The sequence below is a fragment of the Topomyia yanbarensis genome, chromosome 1, assembly GCF_030247195.1.
Source record: "Topomyia yanbarensis strain Yona2022 chromosome 1, ASM3024719v1, whole genome shotgun sequence".
NCBI classification, from domain to species: Eukaryota; Metazoa; Arthropoda; class Insecta; order Diptera; family Culicidae; genus Topomyia; species Topomyia yanbarensis.
This window is the reverse complement of record NC_080670.1, coordinates 102,747,621-102,766,084: the sequence shown is the minus strand read 5'-3', so window position 1 is coordinate 102,766,084 and position 18,464 is coordinate 102,747,621. Positions and strand designations below refer to the sequence as shown.

The window sequence follows — 18,464 nt, the reverse complement described above, 5'->3', positions numbered from 1 at the left end:
GCTAATCACAGAATTTCAGTAAATCTGTTTTACTACAAAATTTGTTTAGGTAAATAGATAAATTAATATAAAGCTACATCGAATAATGCCGTTACCTTTTTAAATAATTGTCTTGGTGTCGTGTTATATTTTACGCCCCTTGATTTTCACTCAATGCATTTTCTTTCAAGATGGCTTCAGTACAAGAAAGCGAAACTCTCTATCTGGAAGAGTTCATTGAAGACTCTGAAACAGCGGAACTCCTTAAAACATTCGAGCTCAGTGATGCAGCGGTTGAGACATTTCTTGGTAACTTGTGATATCATTGAAATTTCTTTCTGCACATTTTCAATTTATTGTTTCGTTTCATTTGCAGCAAATAATTACAGCGTCGATGATTTAAAGATCATCGAAAGAGAAGAGCTGGAGGCGTTACTACCCGCTCCGTTTTTAGCTGATCGTACTCGTGCTATACATGGCCTTAATAAGTGGCGTATTTCGCAGGTAAGAATCATTTAAATATTTACGTTTAAAGCAAACAGTTATCACACGGTGTCGTTGTTGACAAAAATCCTAGATTTGTTGCGTGCTATAGGCCAAATGCTGCGGGTTTGGCCTTGCAAATTGAGCGTCAGTTAGAATTATTAGGTCTGTTCCAGTACCAGGAGAAACTAGAAGTACTCCGGAGAAAATCGTTCCTGTACTCTCTTCTTCTCTTTTTCTTCTTCTGGTAGCAAATCGGAGTAAAAAGGAGCAAAGATTTTTTGCTCCTGTTTACTCCGGAGTGGCTTCCGTGTACTGGAACAAACCTATTCACTCCGATAGTTTTGGGAAATGATTATATTTTCTAGAGGGCGCAAGGCGATCTTGTTCAGTTCCAATAGCATACCGATTGCCAGCATATAGTTTGACCCGCCTAGCCGCTCTTTCGTGTAGTGGGTAGTTACTCACTCAAAAACTAATTCAAAACATTTTTTATACTGTGAATAACAAAACAATAACAATAAGTAAATCAACTGTTTTTTCATTTATAGAATCTGGTTCCTGTAACACAGCCCCTAGCCGAAAAACGCAATACCAGTACGCTTGCTAATAAGTCGTCTGAAACTAAGACACCTCTGAGTGGAACAGACAGAAAATTGTGGACAGCTCGTTTATTAATAGAGCGATCGAAAAGAGGAAGAGATGTATTAAAAAAATATACGGAGTGCAAAATTATCACAAAACGAGATAGAACGTTTATTACTCACTTGATAATCGATGAATTTCTAGACGAATTTGGTAAGCTGTCAAAGGAAGAACTCATTCAAAAATCAAAAGAGCTGAAGGAGATTTTTCCAACCACAGAAGAGGTAACGCGATCATATTTTAATTGTTCATACGATGACATTGCTTGTTTTTTTATTGGTTAGCATGTGTGGTATCAGCCAACGACAGTCCGCGATGTGAACGGTCGAAAAATTAAGCTGGGACGTTTAGCCAAAGGGTGTTTGTTCGACAGAAACCACAACTATAAAGCAAGCACAAATTCGAAGTATACAAATCCTGGTTCCAATCATCACACATTTCCCGACCGTCGGCTTCAAACTGTAGAGGACAATTTTACTGAAGAGACAGGTATTTATTTGTTTTCATTAATTACATTGGTTTTAGTGATTTAGTTGCAGTATAACAAAATACACTGATTTTGTAAACGCATTTATTCGGATTGTGCTCTTTGTTTTTGACAGTTGCATCCTATAATGAAATAAAACGCTGGTTTCGACACCACCAAGATGAGTGGGAGGATCTGAAGATTAAATGGAATACATGGAGTTCAGTTCGCCTTTACGAAATTACCAAGATAGAGAATCTAACTTTCGAGCACATTTTGGAGGAGTATCCCATTATAAGGAACAGTGAAGGATTTCAGCTGATAAAGTTGGATTTCAAACATCGCTATCCCGAAAAGAACAATTTGTTATTTGAGCGGTTTGTGGACTTCCGCAAACGAATTCAACCAGTATTTTACAGCGACGTCGGTGATCAGGGACGGCATTTACTGAAGTTACTTGAACAAAATCTATCTGAAGGTATGAAATCTATGTTTATATTAGGTAAATATTTATAGTATATTTACTTATTTTTATGTTTCCCTCTCCCACAGATCCTTTTGATTGTGTTACATTCATTCTTTTGACGTACATCTTGCCAAGCGCTCCTCTACGTTTACCGAATGGGAAAAAATGGAAACCATCCATCCGCGAATCCTGTGACGCAATTGTAGTTCATTTAAAATCGCTTGCCGAATACGAGACCGAGCTTTCCCGCATCGGTCAGCTAAACCTGTTGAGAGGGCTACCCGACCATCCAATGATTGTGGTTGTTGGAGAGGAGTTAAAATCGATTGCACAATTTATCGTGACATTCAAAGATGTCTCTTACAAAGCAGAAACATTTTTAAAAGCTGTGGACATAATCTTCAAATTGCACAAAGCGTATGACATCGAATTTCCTCCGGAAGCAAAAGCACTATGGCGGTTCATAGAGTACTTTTTGTACAACTTCGACTTGATTGACGATGGTTTTAAAGCTAGAATTCTTTCGCTTGCCAATACTATTCGTCAGCATGAAATATCAACATGATCATATGCTTCGTTGCGGGCTGTAGTTGGCAAACAACATGCTTATCACATTTCAGGAACCATCTGCGGAAAATACACGAGCCTCTTGATGTGTACTCGTGTCCACAGCCACATTGTCATAGGAGATTTAATGTCCGTTGCTCTTTTCTATTGCATCTGAAAAAACATCTTAGAAACGTCGAATCAATCGACGAAAGGAAAAATATTGAGCATATGATTGTCGAAGAAGAGATAGAACATCTGCCAAGTATGCGTAGTTCTGTGAAAAAGGATTTAGTCATTAATAAACCGGATGAATCAGATGATAAATGTAATTTAATCGAGGAATCAATAGATTTTCTCGATATTAAAAAAGTTATGTCCAAATTCAATAGGTTGAGTGTAGGATTTAATCTTAAATGGCTAAATAAGGACGCAGTGTCTCGAAAACTTGTGTATGAAGTTCAGCAAGATGTCAAAATCAATGTATTGGGGCCCATTAAGCAAGTTGTTGGCTTGATGACTGATGCAAAAATGATAACGCCTTCTGGTAAAAATGTTTTCGACACTATTGTAGCAATGTTTGATAATATTGAAACTGAGTATAAATTCCAGCAGGAATTGAGGTCACAGGGTCTGTTCGTTGACCCAATTCAGTACACAATAAGCAGAGAGTTAAAGCCGTTATAAATAACATGCAAGATATGGTTATTGACAATACACAAGGTGTTCTAATGCCGATAAAATTTCAATTGAAGAAATACCTAGAAGCAACGGGAATAATGAGCTATGTACTCGAAAATTTGAAAAAATCCGACGATGGCATAATCAGATCAGTAATCGATGGAGCAATTTGGCAGACAAAAATCCAAACTCGCATTGATAAAATAACTGTTCCTATTAATCTACTTTTTGATGATTTTACAACTAGTGACACTGTATCTCCTCATTCCAACAACACTAAAATCTGTGGCATATATTACTATATCCCCTGTTTGCCACCGTATGTACTTTCAAAGCTTGTAAACATTTTAACGGCCGGCTATTTCAAAGCTGAATACCGTAAACGTTTTGATAATGATCAGATTTTATGCAAACTTGTAGAAATTTTAATGGAACTAGAAGAAACAGGTATACAAATAATACACAAAGGAAGATAAATATCTGTGACTTTTATGCTTAGTTTTATAACAGGAGACAATCTAGGTTTAAGTGAAGTATTGGACCTTGTAGAATCGCCAATGGCAAATTTTTACTGTCGAATGTGTAAGAGAACAAAAAGTGAACGAGATCTAGATTGTAGAGAGATAAAGAAAGCGCTAAGAACGGAAGATGGATATATTGAAGATGTAAATTTAGGAGACGCGTCAAGAACAGGAGTTAAGAAAAACAATATATTTAATCGCATTCCCTCGTTTCACACTTCATCAAACGTGTATTTCGATGTTATGCACGATGTTTTAGAAGGTATATGTATCTATGGCATCTCACATTGTCTAAATTATTTCGTATACCAAAAACATTTTTTTACCCTTGACGATTTGAATTGCAGAAAAAATTTATTCATTTACGGGAATTTGAACTGCGCGAATATACCTAACGATATTAAACATACTAACCTTGTGAACCAAAAGGTTCGCATGACCGCTAATGAAATTTTTACGCTAATCCGTTTCCTACCACTCATTATAGGAAAATTGATTCCTGTCAATGACCCCGTTTGGTTATACTATTGCAAACTTCTGCAAATAGTTTACATAGTAATGTTAAAAGATCTTCCAATCGAGCTGGTTTCTGAACTACAAAAACTTATAGAAATCCATCACACTCTGTATATTACTATCTTCGATGATAATCTTAAACCAAAACATCATAACCTTGTGCACTACCCAACAGCAATGCTTAAATCAGGAAGCCTAATTAGACAATGGGGAATGCGATGCGAGGCTAAGCATAAAGAGTCCAAACAATATAGTCGAGTAAATTATAACAAAATCAACATTTGCTCTTCATTGGCAACTAAAGCTTCCTACAAGTTTGCCTTTGATGTATTCGAGGATATTTTTTCTGTTCCTTTTTTTAGCATAGATAAGAATCACATACAACTGAAAAGGATTCCTGAAAACTATAAATCATACTTAAAAATGTGTAACTTAAATATCGATTCTACAAAATTTGTTTCTCAATTTTCAAAGCAAGGGTCAGTGTATGAAAAAGGTACAATTTTTTATATTCAGCATAGGTTAGTCATTAATGTTTATGAGATTGAGGCGATTCTCATAGATGAAAACAATGAACTATTATTACTATGCTTCCCTTATAAATTTGATAAATTTGATGAACATTTACAATCCTTCGAAATTATAAGAAACAGCACGATCAAAATAGTCAGTAAATTGAATAACTTCGATACGAAACCAATCAATATACATAAGATTGATGATATGTGTTACTTGAGAATTTGTTCGTTTGTAGACTGTAATACAATAATTGCAGGAAGCGTTCTAGATTAAGTCAGTTTACAAATCGTAAATATATGTTAAGCAATAAACAAGATCAATATATGTACTATCTTGATTTTAATAACAAGACCTTTTAATGCTAACTTCAGCCAGCTTTAACAACTATAACTCCATTTAATTCAACCATAACTGCACTTATTTTACACACAGTTCATCGTTCAATTACCCATAATATATTTTGAAACAAACACAACTAGGGTTACTTTTACCATCAGAGGAATCATTGCAGTCAAATATCTACCATAAATATTTTGAAATGAAACAGGAATATGGTTATATTTAGCTTCGAACAATAACATCTGTCAAACCGTAAGCATTATTTCTGGTTATAATGAACATTTTATTTCTTTTTCAATAAGAATAAATGTTTGTTTGAACTAGTGGTAGTAGATCATTTCAAATGTCACCTATGTTCAAAAAAAACATTTTATTGACTTATCTCTAGAACAACACGAATATATGTTTAAGATTAACTGATTTATTATTAATGTTACCACTTTTTTTTCTCCGTGTTATCAAATAAACAAATTGAAAAAAAAAATAACAGTGTTTAAACAAGTGAGCTTATACAGTGGAGCTAGTGTGATGTGGCTCGGTCGCATACCCGAGGCGAAGGATCCGAAGAGGCGCAAAGCCACTGAGAATCCGCCGGACGAGAAATTGATTAACCCGTTGCTGGAATTGCAAGCAAACCTTCGCCTCGGATATGCGGCCAGGCCGCATCACACTAGCTCCGCTGTGTAAGCTCACTTGTTAAAGAACTGCTATTGTTAAGACTGTTATTAAGCACAACTTATTTTTTCAGTTTATTTTACTACGGTTGAAAATTTCACATTTACGCTCTCGGATTCGGTTTATTTAGATTGAAATACATTCTTTTGGCAAAAAACCTCATTAAAATTGGACATCTTTCACTTTCTAAACTAGATAATTATCAAGAGAAAGAAGAGACTACAGGAACGATTTTCTCATTGTTTCCTCCGGAGTACTTCAAGTTTCTCTTGGCATTGGAACAAACCTAACACTTTCTACGCAATATTACTCACCGGACAAAAAAGGCATGAAACGAGAAATTTCCACAATACATCGTGCAGCACCTCCAGCGAGGGTTGCTGATGTACGAAGCACCGTGGTGGAACAGTCCAACCTCCGGGTACTAGATCACAAATCCTCAATGTGAATATTTGAGAGCAAAGCAAATGACAAACGAATGCAATAATCAGTGGATACAATTTAGTTTGCAACACTCCGTGAACTAGCGAGTGGTCACCGACTGCTTTTTTCCAACACGCAATCCACAATGAAATTTCTTCGCCGAATCAACATCTGAATAATCTTGGCTCTACTGGCTACTTTACTATCAATATAATACTTCGCTCACCTTTGGAAGAAACAAGTATTTTCATGCAAAAGAATTTGACAACGACATCAACATCTATGATCGAATATCACTATTTTGCACAACAACAACTTTTCTTATTGAAAACACTTTTGATTGCAGAGATTCGGCTCGATTCGTAAATCACTTGCACTAGCAGTATAATCCGCTCCCCCAAGAACGGGATGAAACACCACCGAAATTCACTGCTGTACATCTCCAGTAAAATACCGTAAAGTCCCATAACAAAAAAATCGAAAAAAACAAAAAAAATTAAAGGGTTGTGTACAGGACACGACCACGGTGACATTAAAAATGTAGCTTTTTTCAAGAGCGTGCAAATGAATTTTATCTATCACACATATCGACTCACGTTCTTGTTCACTCGCCTGTTTTCATATGTTACAATTTGCTATATACCCTCCCCATCAAAACATAATTTATTGAAGGTCTTTTAACGGTAATCTATTAATTAATCAAGTATCTCACTAGGTGATTGGCATTATTTGGCTGATCCATCTAGTAAAAATAGGCTGGTCTGTCCAGAAAATATATTCAAAAGAAAAGTTCCATATTGAGAGCTGTGATGAGGAAGCCCACGCCCGCCAACGGAAATATACAGATTCTCCATGAAATATGAAATTTCATTTTCCATTTAAATTTTCAATAATGTACTAATGAACTTAAGTAAACAATCTTAAGTTTAAGTATTTCTTGATCGATTAGTGGTGGAAAAAATGAAATTATTTGATAAATTACATTGTTTTGCAATGTTCGCACTACCAGTTAAAACGGGTTTTTATGCTATCTTGGTGACATTTTTCTTATTGCTAAGTATTAAAACGTGTTATAACTCTGTAGTGTAAACATTGTATTATTAAACCAATTCTGCATCATGCATAATTATATCTTCAGTACAGCGGTTTGTTTCATAATTTAAAACAGATTTATTTTAAAATTTAAATTAGTATACCCAACCGTTCTATTTGTTGTATACTTTAAAACGCAATTAGAACTGTGTTTTAAATACATAGTGTAGGACAGATATTCTGACTAGATAAACTGGGAAAACAATTTTAAGTCCAGTAACGCTTAAGACATGGCTTGAATTTGAGTCGAAAAAGAACACCCGCTTCATCTGCTGCTGGGACGGTAAGTTCTGTTTTAAAATTTGCCGTTGTGTGCAGTACGAAACAAAAGTGTTTGAAATTAGAAAACAAAAAGTTATGCTGGGAATGTCATTGTTTCCGATGCAATTACACTCAGATTTTTCACGCAGGGGATACAGGCCGTGTAAATGAAAACCGCGTAAATTTAAAAAAACGCGTTAATGAAAACCGCGTAAATTTCAAAATCCGCGTAAAAAACCTGAGTGTACTCTCCTATATAAAATACTACGCTGCTGAACAGTGCAATAACTACAGAAGCACGTTGTCAGATGCCTTACTGATAAAAACATATAACCGAAATATGAAATATGAAAACCAATAGGCTCTTTACCCTACGCAGCTACAAAGCGCCGTAAACATGGATTAACAAGTTACAACGCACACGCATGCATAAAAAAATATATTTTTTTTCAAACGCAACACTCTTAAGCAGCACACACCGTATTGAATTAAATCCAAACCACCCTGCCCACTCACTTTGCAAATCATTCTGTGACACCGTGCTGGTACCCGAAAAATCCGCACACGGCCACCGCTGCCGAAAATGCATAGCGTCTACCGCTTATTGTAGTGCCCAGACGTTGCAACCATGATCTTACCCGTTCGACATAAGAACAAAAACTGATTCAAACGGGTACGCGTCACCTCTATTTATAAACTAACCGTATATGGTTTAGTCACTTAGGTGCGAGTGTGTGCAAATGCCAACGTTACCGAAAATCGATAGCGCTTATTGCATCGCCCGGAGACGATGTTGCACGTATGGGATAAGAGCAACAACTGATTTAAACGGACATGCGTTGCTTCTATTTATGACTTTTCGTGTTTCATTGAGCAACTAAGCTGCCCTCTCTTGACGGCTGTGTCTGAGAAAGCCTCACGAATGGTAATTTTCCCGTTTTTCGTGAACTTTTTAGTTTTACCACTTTCCAAAAGTCTACTTTTATTGGGGAGATATTAAATTATTACCAATATTTAAGTTAGGTGTTTCTGAATCGGTTGGTGTATGAATGATTAAAATCCATCTAGTAATATCGGAGTTATAAGCGTGCAAACCTTACGTAGTTTCGTTACATGGTAGGTAGTTTAGATTTTAGAATGACACCTAGCCCCAGATAGTGGAGTAAGACATTTTTAATGTCAAAACTATGTCCCGAAAAAATCGCGAAATCGGCTAAGTGTCAGCCGTTGATGAAAAAAATACAAGTCCCAAAAGCGGGCTGCGCTATTACGATGTTCGCCCGCCGTTTACTAGCCAAGGCGGACGAAATCAAAATTTCATTAGCCATCATGCCTCAGCAGAAAGTGGGATACTTCTGTCCGAAAAAAATATACACTGAAAAAAATGTTGTCATTTTTCAAAAAAAAAAACAAAAATTTATGATACAAATTTAAATTGCGAAAAAACCCATTTTTTAAATTTTTTATGTTTTGTTACCAAAAACCTAAAGAGAAAAGAAACATTTGGGTTGTGATTGCATGATGGAGAAAAAATCGGTAAAAAAGTTTTTCTAACAATAACTTCGTACATGTTTTTAAATTTCATACTAATTGACATACAAAATTGTAATTTTATTACAGAATATAATTCTAAGCACCATTTAAAATCAAAATGCATTTAACAAAAATCTTCCAAAATGCGAGTTTTCGAGATATTTGAAATTTTGCTACTTCAAAAACAATTAATTCGTGTAATTATGCTCTTTTTAAAAGTTATTCGCGTTACCCCATCAAAAAATGTCAAAAATTTAATGTTTATCGTTTTAAAGACGCAAAAGCAACCTTTTTAGTGTATTTGGATCATGGAGAAGCTTTCAATAAAAAAGTTTTCCTAACAACAACTTTTGACATTTTTTTATAATTCTTACGATTTGCAGTCAGAAATACAATTTTCTTTTTGAATATGATTCTAAACGCCATTTTAAAGCGAAATGCTCTTAACAAAAATTTTCTAAAATGTAGTAGTTCTCAAGATATTTTAACTTAAATATAACTTTAAATATATTTCAACCATAGGGTCTGTTGATTAAACTATATAGCTGAATCATATGTTGGTTGTTTTCATGTAACTTTAAAATGTTTCACAATATCGCCTTGATGTCAAAGAGAAAGTTGCAGGAAAGTTTAAGGGCCTTTAGAAAAACCTATTGTTGATGGAGAAACGCGACTAACTTATGAAAAGGTCGTAATAAAACAAAATAATTGTGTTGTTAAAACAAAAGTTAAAATATCTCGAGAACTACTACATTTTAGAAAATGCTTGTTAAGAGCATTTCGATTTAAAATGGCGTTTAGAATCATATTCAAAAAGAAAATTTATTTTTACTGCAAATAGTAAGAATTATAAAAAAATGTCAAAAGTTGTTAGGAAAACTTAAAATAACTTTTAAAAAGAGCATAATTACACGAATTAATTGTTTTTGAAGGAGCAAAATTTCAAATATCTCGAAAACTATCGCTTTTGGGAAGATTTTTGTTAAATGCATTTTGATTTTAAATGGTGCTTAGAATTATATTTTGTAATAGAATTACAATTGTGTATGTCTATTAGTATGAAATTTAAAAACATGTACGAAGTTATTGTTTGGAAAACTTTTTTACCGATTTTTTCTCCATCATACAATCACATTCAAAATGTTTCTTTTCTCTTTAGGTTTTTGGTAACAAAATATAAAAAATTTAAAAAAATGGGTTTTTTCGCAATTTAAATTTTTATCATAATTTTTTTTTTGAAAAATGACGCAACATTTTTTCAGCGCATTTTTTTTTCAGACAGAAGTATTCATTCCCTGTAACTCGTTCTCAGATAGTTTTGCTGTATAAAATACAGTAATCGAACAAAAAAAAATTGAAATTCATACACGTAGAAACGTTTACGCCCTTTTGAAAAGTTGCTCTTGAGTCAAAATAATCTTATTACCTGTGGAAAATATTTAGTAGGGTTACCAAATGGACTGAGAGCAAATTAAGGACATCCCTGCCAAATCTATTCGGAATTTGAGCCTGAATCATTTGTCACTTGAGCCAGAATTCTGAACAAATGCGGGTTTCTGGCTTATTTTCCAGCAGTTGATCTGGGACAAATTTAAATGGTGTAGTGCCAATATTGAACGAAGATAACCACTTTGGCCATACCTCATATCGAGCTATCCAACAAATTTTGGTTACTGAGTAAAAGAACTTTTGGTTGGGATGAGTCGCAGAGAGTATTCATTAACAAAAACAATCGCTGGAAGTATTTGAAATTGACAATCGAAATTGATTCTCTTGGAATAAAGTTGATCTGAATAAGTTAATACAGGGTGATTCATCATGACGTTTTTTTGATCTCTCAAAAATTTGAAAAATTGAGTAAATTGCGAAATATTTATTGGTCAATCGAAAGAACATTTGAAAACAATTTATTTTAAATATTGACCATGTTGGCGCTTGAGGTAATCCATTCGACATGTCCAATTTTTGATGACGGATTTCAAGTGGTATCTGGCTAATTAGGCGAGTAATGCTGGTTTCTGATGCTTGGGAATGTCACCGCCGCTATGTTTTCTTCAATGCGTGTGGTCGATTTGTTGGCTAATCATCCAACAACGAGAATTGCAACTTTTACTCTTTGATTGTATGGCGAATAGTGAAGTCAGTTGGCCGAATATGTCGACCATATTATGGTCGTAGTGCACGAAACACATTTCTCACAGATCGCTGATTTTCGAAATATAGTTGAATAATTTGAAAATGGTGAGCATACTGTGGTGGCAAACAATACTAAACTACAATAACATGACATACCCTGTTAAAAAACCTGTTTTAATCCACCTAGCGGTACAATTGTGCCTTTCTCATTTCTCTAAACTATGGCACGGAGGCTTTTTATGTTCAACATAATTGTGGAAATGTCCATTACATTCTTAGTACACTTTGCACTTATACACAATGGCATGCCAGCCACGAACTTGATGAGCTACGTGTCGACGGTGAAACACTTGAAACAAAAAAATATCATACTCCATTAGCCTAATCAGCATTAGATCAATGTTATCTGCTTGCTAACTCATTTTGTCATGCGGGGGTGGGTATGTGAGGAGGGCGAATGTCCCATGAACGAACGACTCCCCAGCTTAAATTGGTATGCTTTGTGATATAGTGGTGATTTAAAGATGATGGGGTTGAAAGGGAGGGGTATGAGGGCTGGATGGGGTGGTGGTCTGAGGGGTGATTTAAGGAGATTTTTAAAGGAAGGGAGTGAACAGTAGAGGGGGGTGTAACCCCTCTCCGTAAACCATCAACTACGCCCCTGTTAAAATCCAGAAACCTTATGCGAGCCGAAAATTTTTTTTTGCGGGATCAGGTTGACGTTTTTCAGAGTGATTGTATAACCTTTCTATATGAGAAAGGCAAAAAATGTGCCAAAATCCAAAAAAGTGAATCGTCGTCAATTTTTTTTTCGAGTTTGCATCAAATCTCGACGGTTCATGCACCTTGAACACATTTAGCATCAAAAATAAAAATTCTATTTTTAATTTTTCCTATAGTTCATATGAGAAATTTCTGTGTGGCGCACTCTGAAACCCGTAATTCCGGAACCAGAATTCCGATCGATCCAAAATTCAATAGCAGCCGATGGGAAGGTTGCACCTTTCATTTGAGACTAAGCAAATCGGTCCAGCCATCTCTGAGAAAAATGAGTGACATTATTTGACAAATACGCACATACATACACACACACATACACACACATACACACACATACATACACACATACACACACATGCAGACTTTTTCCGATCTCGACGAACTGAGTCGAATGGGATATGACACTCGGCCCTCCGGGCCGGGATTAGGATGCCGTTTTTCAGAGTGATTGCATAACCTTTCTATATGAGAAAGGCAAAACATCATGTTGAACCACCCTGTATATGCCAAGGTTTGAGACTAAAAAAAGGATATTTGAATTAAAATAAGGACGCTTTCCAAAAACCTCGAAAATAAGGACATGTCCTTTAAAATAAGGACGATTGGTAACCCTATATTTAGTCTCACATGACGGTGAAACGTGTAAAGTTTCATTGGAATCTAAGATGGTCGGTCGATTTTAAAGATTTTCGGACGGATCTTCGTGGAATTCCTCACATATGCTAGGCCCATTAGTTTGACACATATTTCCCGGGTTTACACCTGTCAAACTAATGGGATACAATATGCTAGAGCGAGACCCCATGTTTCAGTCCGTGAATACATGGAGACAGTAGCGCTTTGCTCCCTCTAGTAGTTATAATCGAGATGATAAATTTTCAGTGTTAGCAGCGACATGCGACCTCTAGTAGTTATAATCTCTTTTATTAAACCATCAAAATTTAACAACCATTTTTTTTTAAATTCAAAGATGAATTAATTTTGATAAAACTAATAAAGCAATGGCGATTTTTTTATTAAATCCAACGAGAAACTAGTTTAAGTATTACAAAATTACAACTATATTGTCTGATTCGAGTGGCGATAGTCAAGCTGAGCAGATGCGTTTTGCGGAGCAGTAAACAGTGCTGTTTTCATCGGTGTAATTTTCGGTATTGTAGGCAGTGAGCATTGTACGGATGTGAAAGTGTTAAGTGTTGCAGGATAGTCGGAGTGCAGCCGGGAATTCCGGGAACCGGTGAAGGTTTTTACTAATTTTTAGTAGTGAAGATGCCGTTAAAATCGGCAGAAATAGAAAACGCAAAAGAACTCGTCACACCGAGAGAGCAGTACCACCAGGCGAAGAGAGCGGAGAACGAGATTCCGCCTCTGTTGTGCGGGACGATGGCGAGGGACGGCGACAATCGGAGCGAATACGAAGACGAGAGCCAGCGTTTTTTTTCTTTTTCCCCTTTTCTCTCTTTTGTTCTACCTCTCTGGTATCATTACAGGTTCACTCAGCGGATGAGGATAGATGTGTATGAGTGTGAATTCAAATTGGAAATGAGAAACTTGTGCAAGTGTGCAGTGAAAAAGAAGGAAAGCGATATAAAGCACTATTTACACCAATCCGATCCGTTTCAGTGCCGGTTCAATACCGTGCACGGACACCAATATTCTTTCATATACTTTATATGAGAGCATTCACATTTATCCGGTACAGTGCCGTATCAGTGCCTCTCGCCGTCAGTGTTTCACCGTCCGGCAATTTTGAATTCGTCGCCAACGTTATTTTTTGGTTTCACTGATGCCAGTGCGTCAGTGCACCGCATTTTTTATATGTGTGTGTTATTGATGTATTATCAAAATTTGAGTTTTTGAGGAATACAATATCATTATTTCTAGTGTCAGCACTAATTTTAACCGAATCGGAATGATGAATGAAAGCAGTGCTATTATGTGTTGTGTTGTGATGTGTGTTGTATCTATTAGAAATTTTAAGTTAATATGATCATGAATATTCGTATAATTTCAAATAAACCGTGTCGACATATAACGCCATACTTCCTTCACCATCTAATTAATTTTGATTATATGTACTATCTAATCAGCCCGGGGACAACTTGACAGTTCCCATATATTGAGCTCATAAGCAAATTTTGTGGTGATTTGGTGATGTCATGGCGGCTCGAATGGAACAAAATTTAAAAAAAGGCGCATCCCATCTATTATTTTCTATAGCTGTAAAAATTAACAATTTAAGCATTTCTATCACCAAATTTATTTCGCTGTTCAAATTAAAAACTGTCCATACCTTAACAGAAACATAGTTTCCATTTTGGATTTAAACAATCCAAGAAAAATAAATCGATTTTCAGAAATACAGGAAGATGGCTTTCAAAATCGTGCCACTTCCACTTATATTGAAATTTCCGAAAATCTTCGAGATCGAACCAACATGAAATCCTCCGGTAGACGCCGTTCAATTAGTTTTCTGTCGGGCTGGAGCTGAGTAATATGCGAAATGAATTCTGAAGGAATTCGTACCAAAACCATCGCAAAATCTTTTGGACAGAATTATTGCAAAAGTCGAATAAAGCTCTGGCAAGAGTCGAACATAATTGTACACAAATGACGTAGGTTTTTTTTGGCGATTTTGACCCCTCCCTCCCCCCTCGTAGCATTTGGCCACAAAATTCTAACCCTCGTAAATAATGTAGCATTTACCTACCCCCTCCCCCTCGTCCCATGTAAAGCGCCCGGGTGATGAAAAAAAAACATTTTTTTCAATTATTTTAAATACATGTCCTTTCAAAATGTTTGACGACTTTTATCAACATTTTCATTATAACAGCAAATTGCGTGCAAAATAAGCCCATTTCTTCACAAATATAGTGTTGATAGTATTGTTTGGAATTTTATATGTCAAGGGGAGCATAAAGAGAAGTTCTCTCAGTTCACAATCCTGCAGCTGCCAATGATTCTAAGAAGCATACGTTCATCTAAATTACTAAATTTTGTTTGGTTGAATTCGAAGTGAAAATTTAATTCAGCTTCCAAACTAAGTTTAATAGTTAGCAACATTAACTAACTAATGTAGCAAGTTAAATCCGCATACAAAATCTTTTCGTATTTTTGTGAACTTGTAATTCCGCGAATCGTAAAATTTACCTCATGAAAAACCGCATCAAAAGTAACTTGTTTGAATTTAAATTTATTTCTCTTGGAAATAATGGAGGATCATTAAATTGTTTTCTCTAAACAATGGGTTTTAAACTTAATGCTACGTCGCACAACTTCTGACCCTACCCTCCCCCGAGTCACACTTCGTCACAAATTTGGTATACCCTCCCTACCCCCCAAAATGCTACGTCATTTATGCATGGCCCAATTCCTGGCAGCATTCTAAAACCGGGCACTACCGGTTTGCTGCCAGAATTCTGGAAAAAGCGCACAAATTCTATCCAAAACCAATTTTGCTAACTGTGTAGAAAATCCTACATATTTCGTTTATATTCCCAAAATTCTAGAATTCTTGACGTTCTAAATTAATTTGAAACAAGATGTCATATGTTCACGAATTGTTAGGCTTGGTGATTTACTTTCATTGGCCAAAATGGTTTTCATTCATATTTCTAGGGCAAAAAGCACAAATGATTTACCGATTACACACTTCACACAACAATAAAACAAAAAAAAACAACGACTTCCAGTTAAATTTATAATAAGATTTATGTACCTTGCTGACAGTTTCCAGTTAGGGATAAATTTATTCTCTAATAATTGTTTTCTTTATCCACATTTTGGAATACGCTTTTTCTAAATGTTGTTCTTGCTGCATTGACGGCGTGCATAACACACGTAACGAAACACGCTTTTCTCTTGAAACTATTTCGTTTCGTTGTTCGTGGTACTCGTACGGAGAAGGCATACTAGCGCCACCATCAAATTAGTGGTACATATATGAAACAAGCACTATCTGTCAAGCTGTCCCCGGGCTGTATCTAATGGATTGAACACACTATATCGCGTGATTTTGATTTAAAGGATGCCTTCTGAGACAAAACTATCCAGGACATCCATGACACTCTATCCCTCTGGTATTTTAGGAAGTCGGCAAGTTCTTTAGAACATCAAGATCTACTCTTTAAAAAGGATTAGTTTAGAATTACTAGACATTAGATATATTTGTTTGGAATTCTCTCATGAAGCGGTGCTAATGAACTCGTGAGCTGTATCACCACATCATGATTACTTGTATAGATTAGGGTATTTGTAAAGGCAGCAAACTGCCCCGGTCAAACCATTCGGAATCCTGAATGGATTCAGTACTAGGGGCAGATCACTCTAAGAATGTATAACAAATTTGCATCAAATTGAAAAAAATGCATTTAATTTCCATTTTTGCATCAGCTTTGCACTGCCTCGCAGAAAATTTTGTTTAACAAACCTCCTACGCTGATCCACTTTGTTCGACGTTTTGTTAAATGTAGGGCAACCCAGGTAACCAACAAGCATTAGTGTATGCAGTAAAGTAGCGTAAAATTTGCATTCCGGATGCTTCTTGCAGTATGCTGGCATTCGTTATGCATAACTGTTGTTAATCAGCATTTGAAAAACTGTTTAAAAACTTCTTGCCAGTAAGCAGCATTCTGAGTGCACAACAGTAGTAAAAAAGCATTTTCATAGCACAGCAGTAATGTAGCCGTATATTTTACCAAAAGCGACTTCTAAATAGCATTTAAAACGACTTAAGTGCTTATCAAGTAGCCGTTAAGACGCATTCAGCATGCTTATTGGTTACTTGGGAAGTTTTTCTGTAGGGTTTTGACGTCTTACACGCAACGCAAACAACATTGCACGCAACGCAAAAACATTGCACGTAACGCAAAATACATAATGAATTTCTATTTGGATGGAAATAAATGCATTTAATTTCGCTGATTTTTAAAAATGCATCACAAGTGATCTGCCCCTAGATTCAGTATGAATTCCATATCAAATGCAACAACCAATTCTGAAACCCAGTCTTCCCAAATGAACATCGAACACCATGTTCGCTCTAGTTCTGTGCTCATCTTATACCCACATTTCGTGTGCAAACTCGAAAGCATCTGCACATCCGAACCCCATGTACGTACGCGGTGTTCGTACACACAGGATCTTGACACTAGTTTTCTCTTTCTCTCACTCATCATCACAAGCGTTGACGCATTCTGTTTTGTGCATGCCTTTCTTGTGTACGCACACGGTGTACGTACACGGGGTTTAAACCCAAGTTTGCACATCGTTCGCTTGGGTTCGGTGTTCGATGCAAACCTGTACACAAAGGCAAAGCATGTTCGAGGTTGAACGCGTGCACGAAATTTTGTACACGGCTGCAAACTTGTCGATGTTCATGGGAAGACTGCTGAAACCCATTGAGTCGGAATTGTATGCTGCATTTGGAGCTGGAATCTTGAATCCTTGCAGGAATCGATCCACTAGGTTTCTACTCCATTTCTAGACCGCTAGATTTCTGTAAGTCTTGGTTTGGCAGCCCTGTCAGATTTCTGCGCGTATCCTGTCGGGTTAGTTGAGCTAGGGCGAACTCGGTTTCGTTCACGTTTTCTGGCAAATTTTGACAGGAACCGAGCAAAACCCTGGCATAACTCGGACATAAACTGTGCAAAGATGCTGGCAATTCCTACCTGGTAGAATTTAGCACGAATCGAGCAAAACATCTGACAAAGATGTGGCAGGAACCGTGCAGAGATCTTGGCCGTACATTTCTGACTGGATTCTGGATAAAAGTGAGCAGCATCGGTTGGTTTAACCGCTTCTGTCAGAAACGGCTGTTGCATTTGAGCGAATTCGTTGCCAGAATTCTCGCACAAATCGCGCAAAATGCTCGCAGAAACTCTGCCAGCATCAATTTCGCTTTGCTCAACTTTTGCTAACTTTCTGCTTACCACTCTGACCGGGTAGTAGGAAGAAAATCCCATCCTTTATATACCCATCTGGAATATTCCCACCCGTTATATTTATCTATTCTGAAACAAATCGTTGTACAATTCAAACTGCGTAGTTCATTCGAGTCACAAGCAACTTTTTAAACTATGAATCGTCAAAAGTGTGAAAAACTCATTGAGCTCGTGAGAAATCATCCGGCTATTTATGATTTAGGGAGTTCGCAATACATGAACACCGGTTTAAACAATGAGATTTGGCGTTCAATTGGCTCTGATCTTGGAGAAGACGGTAAATATAATTTTTTGTCCTGTTTTTTCAAAAAGAAACAACATGTTTAAATTATGCAATATTTAATTATACAAAAATTTACTATAAAGTACGGATGAACCACGTTAATATTTTTACTCTAATTCATTTCTTATTTAACAGCGAGCACATGTAAAGCGAGATGGATCAATATCCGCGACAACTA

General features: G+C 36.3%; 1 protein-coding gene across 1 annotated transcript; it reads left to right on the top strand.

Moving 5' to 3' along the window:
* The first annotated feature begins 454 nt into the window (after positions 1-454).
* Positions 455-2,722, top strand: LOC131696434 (uncharacterized). Its single transcript, XM_058984973.1, has 5 exons — positions 455-483; positions 1,214-1,331; positions 1,392-1,596; positions 1,710-2,051; positions 2,126-2,722. The coding sequence occupies exons 1-5, from the start codon at positions 455-457 to the stop codon at positions 2,602-2,604; spliced, it is 1,173 nt and encodes a 390-aa protein (XP_058840956.1). The 3' UTR covers positions 2,605-2,722.
* The last annotated feature ends 15,742 nt before the right edge of the window (positions 2,723-18,464 follow it).